General features: G+C 40.2%; 1 protein-coding gene across 1 annotated transcript; it reads right to left on the bottom strand.

Annotated features, from left to right (window-relative positions):
• Positions 1-5,926: 5,926 nt before the first annotated feature.
• LOC125885801 (ecto-ADP-ribosyltransferase 5-like) lies at positions 5,927-7,747 on the bottom strand. Its single transcript, XM_049571585.1, has 3 exons — positions 7,646-7,747; positions 7,464-7,561; positions 5,927-6,881 (listed from the first exon to the last, which is right to left on the bottom strand). The coding sequence occupies exons 2-3, from the start codon at positions 7,536-7,538 to the stop codon at positions 6,096-6,098; spliced, it is 861 nt and encodes a 286-aa protein (XP_049427542.1). The 5' UTR covers positions 7,539-7,561; positions 7,646-7,747; the 3' UTR covers positions 5,927-6,095.
• Positions 7,748-9,433: the final 1,686 nt, after the last annotated feature.

Raw genomic sequence — 9,433 nt, 5'->3', positions numbered from 1 at the left:
TGGATTATTTGACAGGGACGCCAGGAGGTTCACCATGCTGGGATTAGACTCCTGGTGCTCGGGTGCTAGGTCTTGTGCTGGCTGAGTTCAAATTTTATAGGACCCTAAGTAAAGATCTGTCTCCGCTGGGCCGCCATTGCAAAATGTATATAACAGTAACAGAAATATGTGGACTTTGTTGTAGGTGCCAGTTGTTTGCTGACATTAGTGGACTTCAGTTTTTAGCTAATGTTAGCTATTGTTGCACACTGTTAGCGCTGTAGAGGAGCTGAGAGAGACAAGGCATAATGTCACATCCTTTGAATTTTCCCCAGAATATTCATCCAGAGTCTTCAGACAAAAACAGAGTTTGAGCAAAGAGACTGATGTCCCAAAAACAAAAGTCAGCGCTGTTGTAAAATAAAAATTACATAACATATGTCCGTCTGTGTCGTTCTGACAATACTTGCTTGACGTATTTACAAGCTACATACTTATTTTTACTCAACACATGTTTTCAAAATCTAATCAAGTACTTTTGTTGTCTTAACAAACTGCGAGCATTTGACAACGTTAACTGTGTGTTACAAGTTCTACCCAGGATACAGCTTTGTGTCACATACAGATGTTAAAGGCTGCATCTCACAGAGATATGCAGAAGTGTTGACGTCCTTTACATAAAGTCAGTCCACAGACTGCGGGCCTTTGGGTAACCAAGTGAGGCAATAAAAAACAAGTAATATATGTAAAAAGTTACATACAGAACCTCTAAGGTCTGTTTAAATTTGTATGATCTCAGCAGTTCGCAGAAAACAACGTAAATGAAAACCAATATCTTCTAGCAAAATGCATGAATGACTTGCTCAGCATTCACTGTCAAAGTTTAGAAATGGCCACTGCTATTTTTAATATGTATAGTAATTTTAGCATAAGCAAGTTGTTATTTATCCCAGAATGCCCCACTTACCCTGGAATCTACAGACAGCACCCAGCAAAGGGGCAAACACAGAGGAGCAAAGATCAGCATGTTCATCACTGCAGTTAGGAAAAAACCCTCTCAATTTCAGACACACATACATGTACTTAACACAAGATGTGTTTTACATCAAGCAAAATAGACAACATTATACTGTTTGTATTTTAATCATAAATATGCCAAACATTTGACAGCTATACGCATCTGCTTGGATTTAATATGTGTTTGGGAGCTGTATATATGATAAGTGCACATGTTTAGGCAAGCTTTTTTTGCATGTGCAAAAGATGGAGGGTGTGTTATGAGCATTCTGTGGCTGCTAAAGGAAATAGTGTTGGTGAAATGTGAAATGACATGTTTCCTGTCATGTGGTTCATGGTCTAACAGCTCAGATGGGCTTACAAATCATTGTGTTACAAACTATTTTAATGCAGAATCATCCATACTACTATATATATATATATATATATATATATATATATGTATATATACTTTTCTATAAGTTGCCAGGCAAAACAGAGGATAAAGGAAGATTTCTTAGTCATCTGAGCCCAGGTTTCAGGTGTGTGTAGCAATAACAACAGTCCCACAATACACTGAACTGATATCTTCATCAGGATGCAGGTTTTAAAAAACTATGATGGTGGTTTTATATGTTGGAGGCCATTAATGTAAAATCACCCTCACTGCCATCAGAAAACTATTCCTCATCACAAACACAAACCAACCAACAAACAAACAAACATAAAAACAGTCCAGTGGTACTACTCAGTTTGCAATTGTGACAGTGATGCAAAGCTGCCCCCTACTTTTCTTTTGTCTAGCATAAAAAAAACAAATATTTAATACTGTAATACAATGTAAGTGCGTGTGTGTGTGTGTGTGTGTGTGTGTGGGTGTTGACTTCACTGGCACAGTGTGTGTTTATTTTGACCACGTTTCTTGCTTTTGTGTCTACATGTACTTGCAATTTCAGAACCAGGCCACTGAATGAATATATTTGTTTTTGTTCTACTTTTGGGTTTACAGTGATGAGGATGAGGATTATGAGCCACCCCTTGCCAGTGACCTACCCTGGAAATCCAGAGTTCTCGTTAGAGGACAATTTGAATTTGCTCAGTGAGTCACTCTGGCAATCAGTAATGATGCTCATTACCCATGCCGTTGGAGTCGAGCTGCACCAATCACATCAGTGTATCTGATATAGGCGGGCCAGAGGCGAGCTAAACAGATGACGATAGCGCTGCAACGACGAAGTCCAGAATCAGTCAGTAAACACTGCAAGATGGCTACGGATGAACACCAGTTGTTTGAAACAGCTTTGGCCGCTACAATGAACGAGTTAGACTTGGCTTTTTCTCTAAAAGAGGAACAGAAGACGGCGCTCGAATCTTTCCTTTGCAAGAAGGACATTTTTGCTGTTTTGCCGACCAGATACGGCAAGAGTCTAATCTGCCAGTTAGCTCCGCTGGTAGCTAAGCGTATACGTCACCCCGTGTATTGTTCTGATTGGTGGTAGTGTTATCCAAATGCGTGCAGTGATATTTTCAAATGCATGCTTGGTGCCGCCCCTCGAGTTGGGCCATTTGCATTACTCATAGCCAGACCCTAAATCTTTCTAGATTTGGGTCTGGATTTCCAGGCTACCAGTGATCCAGGACCGTCAACATCAACACAGCAAACAAAAGCTGGGAGACAGTTGGCTCCTGAGGGGTATTCCAGAAAGCGGGTTTAGTGAAAACTCTGAGTATGTTAACCCTGAAATGAGGGAAACTCTGGGTTTTCAGTTCCAGACAGAGAGGTAAGTCACACTCTGAGTCAATCACCATGGCAACTGACTCTGTGAACCTAACCTGCTCGCTGGCAGGTTTTCTATAAGAAACCCTGAGTTCACTCTGTCTCCTCCCTACTGCCGAACCTGAAGCAAGCTGGCAGACAGACATGGGTTGTTGAATGTAGGAAATCCGATCAATACCGAGGCAGAATTAATTCACAATGCTTTACGCCAGGAGAGGATCTTCAGACCCCTTTTAGATGTGCTGTCATTCCCCAATGAATATCTGTTTGAATGGTACTGTTTTTCATTGGACTCAATCATTTATCTGCCACACATATCAAATCTGACACACCGCAGGCGTGCGCTCTCATCAGAACGGTAGCTTTTTATATGATATTGGTGATGCAGAACACATTGGACAGGCCATAGTGTCTAGAGCTGTCAGAAAGGTGACACTAGCTCTGAAACGCCTGCTGCCCATAATGGTGGTGTTCCCTGGACACAAACCTCTTAGGAACGTAAAAGAGGAATTCCACAGGATTGCATGTAGCCAATGTAGAAATCAGTTAATATATATATTCTGTATTCTATATTATATTTAAGATTATGTTAGGATTATGTTAGGGACATTCTGCTGCAAACTCAGACTGAGATCAGTAATTAGCTATTATTTTACAGGGCTTCCCAACGTCTCAGGGTGAATAGATGGCACCCAAACACCCATGACTGCTCCAGCAGAAAATGAGGGGGACTATGTTAATAGGAAGTCCTTCCACAGCATTAATGTTCAGGTACATTAACTAGCCTTTTATCTTAAAGTGACAGACTATACATCACAACATACTGCAACTAACATGTAGGCCTATGCTATTAAATTAATGGACTAGTGCATTCAAACTTACGTGTTGGCTCATATTCGCTATAGGCGTTCATGAGCACCTCCAGTTCCACAAGTGTAAAATAAATTGATCGCTTTTTCTCTGCGGTTGCCATGGTGAATCGAGGTATCAGGGCTCCATTGATAATGGCTTTTTATTGTGGTTGTGCACGCGCTTAACTCAAGGTGTACCTACTCAGAGTTGACTGAACTAATTCAAATCAGCTGTTCTGGAACCGGATACTCAGAGTTTCCCAGCTCAGGGTAAGTCAACTCAGAGTACAGGATTAGACTCAGAGTTTGTTGAACCTCTTACCTGGAATACCCCCCAGGAGTTTTACAACCCCCACAGTTAACACCTCAGTCATGCCCAGCAGCCCCTCCCCCCACCACTCAGTGGAAGAGAGGACGCTCCTCTCGGGGAACTTCTTCTCCAGCTAGCAAAAGGCCTGGAAAAAGGAGGTTGACACCTACAGAGAGTGAGGAGGAGGACAGGTGGCATGACAGAGAGGAGGAGGACATCAAACCTGACCCTCCCAGATACATGCCGGCCAGGAACCCTGGACCCACATTTGACACCACCACAGCATGGTCTCCCATCTTCCAGCTTTTCTTCTCTGCTTCTGTTGTCAGAAAAATAATTGAAAAACAAATGCCAACGCTGCCAAAAGAAAGCAAGCCGGGATGCGTTTCAAGTGGGAAGTGCTCACAGTGAAGGACTTTTATACATTTTTAGCTTTAGCTCATTTTCACTGGCCTTGTGACAGTCCACCACAGATCAGATTACTGGACGAAGAAATGGCTGTACACCTTCCCCTTCCCCAGTGAAAAGATGTCACGGGACTGCTTTGAGGCAATTTTGTGGTCACTTCATCAACCCAAAAGAAGATGAAGAAAATGCAAAGAAAAGGAACACTGCTGGGTATGACAGACATTTCAAGATAGAGCCCCTGTACACAGAGATGGTGTGCGCCCAAAGCCCATTTCCAGCCATACAATAATCTGTCCACTGATGAGCGGATGGTCGCCAGCAAAGCCCACATCAGTATGAAGCAGTATATGAAGGACAAGCCCACAAAGTCGGGATACAAACTTTTTTAAATACATATCCCCTAGATATTTTTGTGTGTGCTTTAAGTTAAAAAATAAAATCAATAATTCCAACATACCGGATATCCACAATTCAATCCTTCATTGGAATGGGGTGTACACAGGTCTTTATGAAACTGTGAAACTCTTCACTGCTTTTATTCTAAGTTTTGCCTCAGTATGTTCAAGAAAATAAAATACATTACCTTTTATTTAAAGGCAGAATGAGCAGGATTTTCCTTAAAAATGATGTGTAGACAAATATTAAAATATCCTCTCAATCATTATTCAAGGTGTATGGTGATGTGTGTATCTGCAGGGATCCCACTCTCTGCCTATATTTTCTTATTTTGCTGGGTGTCAGTCTTTGGGCAGTGGTGCATTCTCCCCTGAACCAATGACAATATGCATAGTGTCAGGGACGGACTCTATAAAAAAAAGTAGCAATCAGGTGTTAGATCATAAACAGCATCCAAGAGGAATCGTTGAGCTGGGGAGGTGGGGCTAACTTTGAATTGTGGTGTGAGCATACAGCGAGGTGTACAGCGCTGCACTGGCTGACAGGCATTTTCTCACAGCCACCAAGTTTATTTCCTCAGCTGCACTGGTTTGATATTTCAGTGACTCATCATGCACCCCAGCTGGAGGAGATGCACAGTATTCAGTAGGTGTAGCGATGCCAAAACAGTGGGTCTGCAGTCTTACCCTGCAATCCATTACAAGTTGGAATTCCCAGCCTCTATAAATGCATTATTAAATATTTAAAATTATGATTATATTACAGAATTATCATCATTTTTAAGCTCCCTTTCCAGGTCATTTCCTCAACTTTTTTTGTCCTTTTTTTTAAATTTATTTTTTACTACTTTTTTATTTTTATTTATTTATTTATTTATTTATTTATTTATTTATTTTTACTAATTTCTAATTTTCTGGGTAATTTTGCCTTCTTCCCATGTTTTTGAAAGAAACCAAGCCAATTTGCTCAGGTTTCAAAGGGTTAATTCTGATGAAATCCAGAATTGTGCAGCAAAGAGAGGCGTATTAAACAGTAAATGATATTTACCTTTATCAGCTTGTTGGTAAATAATCCACTGCTGTTCATCAAGGAAGACAAAACAAATGTTGATGTTTAAAAAATGTATTTATTTCATTCAGAAAAAAAAAACAAATATTTGTTTCACATAGAAATGCTGATAAATGCAAGAACACATAAAAAAAGCCTTTTAGAAACTGTAACAAGTTGTTGCACATGTTGTACAGTATGCTGGGGAAGTATGAAAACTTGAGTCCACAATAATCAAAGAGCCTCCAAGCCTGAATTTAGGGATTGAGGAGAATGTATGGATATATTGTAATGAGCTCGGATTTTAGAAGGGTTATGTGGACTTTTACTTTTACTTAAAGTTAAAGAAACCTTTGGTCTTTATTTTGGTACACAGCATGCAGTTTAAATTGCTTTGAAGCCCTACACTTTGCAGGATATACACAACTTCACAGTCTTCTAGACCTTTTACAGATGCATCCTTCTTTTTCCCAGTTATCTTGAAAATCTCATAGGGGGGGATGAGCACCTCTTTCTCATCCGCTTCCTCTTTCTTTCCTAGGTGTGGATATTTTTTCAGGTAAGCACCTAAACAGGTCATAATTTTAAAGCAGGTCTTCCAACCAAATTGGGACAGTCCTGGATCTTTAGAGCTGGAGGTAAAGGAACCAAACCGAATCATTTGGTTGACATTGCCAGTAAACACAACTTTGCTTCTGCGGTACGTAATGTGACAGTTATTATTTTCACTGAGGATCTTTACAGCCGATGTCAGCCAGAATTGTAAGGAGTGAAATGGAAAGGAAGTGCCATAGACTTTTCTGTTGGTCCGGACTGCATCATTGAAGATCTGATGAAACCCTTTATAACCAGATGTATAAACACAGATTGCCTGCATGTGCTCTTTAGTTAAAGCCTCATCCCCTGTGTCTTTATTTTTGAGATTATGATTGGCACAGCTTTCTGCCTTTTTCCAGACGTCTTTAAATATTCCCTTGTTCTCCTTTTGAAAGTATTTGTCCTTGACCATTTTTGCCATTGTCTCGTTGCAGCCAAAGTACATGTCATCCACAGCATCTTCAACCATGCTCATTTGGATGCCTGAGTTTGCCTCTGGTAGACTGACGATAAAACTGATCTAGAGGGGAGGGTATGAAAAGATGAGAGGAAAGGTCATGAGTTTGATGCAGTTTGTACCACTGCGCATGAGTGTCTGTAGAGAAATCTGGGCTAAGGAAAAATGAGATTTTTTTTCATTGTTCCCAAAGGGCAAATTTGTCTCCATGGAATGTGCATTTTACATTTACACGCAACGTACAACATAAATAACATGCATAACAACAAACTCACTTGCATAGTTTGATAAAGTTCAGCATACTTTTTGATGACTAATGCCTTTGAAGCTAAGACATTCAGTATAACTGAAAACCACCAGGTCCCGTTGTGAATATCATTGTCCTTGACACTACCATATAGCATATATCATACTGCTAGTCATGGGCTCCCAGATTAGTTCCTGGATTGTTCATGTGCTTGATCGATAAAACAAGAACATTTAATGTTGAACCTTTTTCTGACTTGAAGTTTTCAAATCAGCATCCAGGGTAAGCAACACATTCAATGTATATGTGTTGATACTGTGTTCACATTTTTCAAGTTTTACCAACATCCAGAGATATTCACAATGTTTAGATTTAACCAGGTGGAATAAACCACTCACCTTCTTCGAGCCTACAGGCAGCATCCAGCAAAGGAACAAACACAGTGAAACACAGGTCAGCTTGTTACCCTTCATCACTGCAGGTGGGCAAACAGCTTCTGAATTTACACACACATAACATAAAAATGCGGAAGATGATAGTTGTCCCATAAACTTTCATAGTCATAAAGTTTTGAGCTCACCAGTTTTTCCGAGAAGAATGCGTTGACGACCCCTCAGATCAAAAGTTTTGACCAGACAGTGGGATGTCAGTGAATTTCCAAGACTTATATAGCCAGTCCCAAACTGCTCACCAAATATCAAATAACCATACCACACACACACACACACACACACACAAAGACAAACATTTTGCTGATGCACTTTCACACTTGCCTCCTCTGAATGTGTGTGTGTGGAAATGTGGTTTACTTTTACCAGACAAAGAAATGGGCCGTTGCCGTTTCATCTTGACTCACTAACCAATGGTAAAACCCCAAGCTTCATGTCTGATTTCAGAGACATCAGTGAGGACAAGGTGCAACTGCAGGCAAGCCAATTTACTCAGAGCCATACAACTAGGCTGTTTTGTTAATTACAATGCCAATTAGCAGTTTCTGTCACTGTCCACGCAAGTAGTATACTATTAATGTTGTCAATGCAAACAACGGTCTGGCTAGAGGGAACAATTTTAAAATCCATCACAACCTAGACAAACTGACTCTAACTGAGGGTTCAGCATTTTAAATGCCAAAGCAACAGAACTGAGGTCACAATTTTTGTAATATGGTACTAGCGAACATTATGCATAATCACAAAACTGATACACAGTATGTCGCAGATGTCACTCAGAACCCACTTACAGACACCATCAGTCTAAATAACTCATTGCAATTTGCAGTCAGTTGTTACCCACCCTGAATATTAAGCATTCCCTAATTTTTGAGAGTTCTTTGCAATAATGTCATTGGTAGTTTGTTCCTTCTTCTATGCAATAAACAAATAAAATATGCAAACACAGAAGAGGGGTCAGAAAGTTCTGCTTCACAGGTAAAACTACTGTACATCGTAAGTACAGAAAATGGGAGAAGTCGTTATCCTTTTGACTGATAGTCTACCTAAATTTGACCAGTGATTTCACAAGCCTTTCAGCTTGTGATAAGAGATGGGACCTTTTGAATGTGAAAGTTCTGAGCCGATAAATAAATAAATAAATAAATATAGACTTAAATGTGTCCTACATTGTAGGTGTCACTTGTCTTGGTGATAATTTCCTGCTAGAGGCCACAATTGCTGCAGAACCCAAGTGTGAAATGTGTGGGCTCACACAAAATTGCAAATGTGCTTGTGCACAGAAGACTGTGAGGTTGTGAGGACCTTGCCTATAGAGAACATCTATTTGACAAGGAAACATTCATAATGATTCTATCTGAAAACTGATATTGTGAGAGCTTATGTACAAACATGGAGCGTAAGTGGTCAGTGGTACTGCGAAGTGCATTGAGTATGAATATTAGATTAAACATGGTGAAATAGTGTATAGTGGAAGAGGAGGGTGTGTGTGTGTGTGTGTGTGCGCGCGTGCATGTACTGCCGTTGTGCACTGACTCAAAGGGGAGTCGCACATTTTCAAAATTCATATGTAATTTCCATGGTCTAAGACGGTCCAAAAATATTAGTAAATATGAACAACTCTCTCCCAAATCCCAAAACTACAGTGTTAAAACTCAAAATGTTTAAAGTCTGGAGCTGCTCCATAGGTAATGAATTGGGAAAGATGTTATGGATGACACTGACAGCACCCAGGAGAACATTCTGAGCATATGCAGGGGCGTAGCACCAAAATGCTGGGCCCTATGCATAAGCAGTCTCCATGGACCTCAGGCCCTCCAGCTCCCTCTCTTAATCCATCACTATCTCATGCAATTTTTTATTTTCTATTTTTTTTTTTTTTTTGCTTATAGCCTAAAACAGACTACTTCATAGTCGTG

Source organism: Epinephelus fuscoguttatus, linkage group LG3 (genome assembly GCF_011397635.1).
Source record: "Epinephelus fuscoguttatus linkage group LG3, E.fuscoguttatus.final_Chr_v1".
Taxonomy (NCBI): Eukaryota; Metazoa; Chordata; class Actinopteri; order Perciformes; family Serranidae; genus Epinephelus; species Epinephelus fuscoguttatus.
Note: the sequence above shows the minus strand (reverse complement) of the source record. Positions and strands in the feature narration are given on the sequence as shown.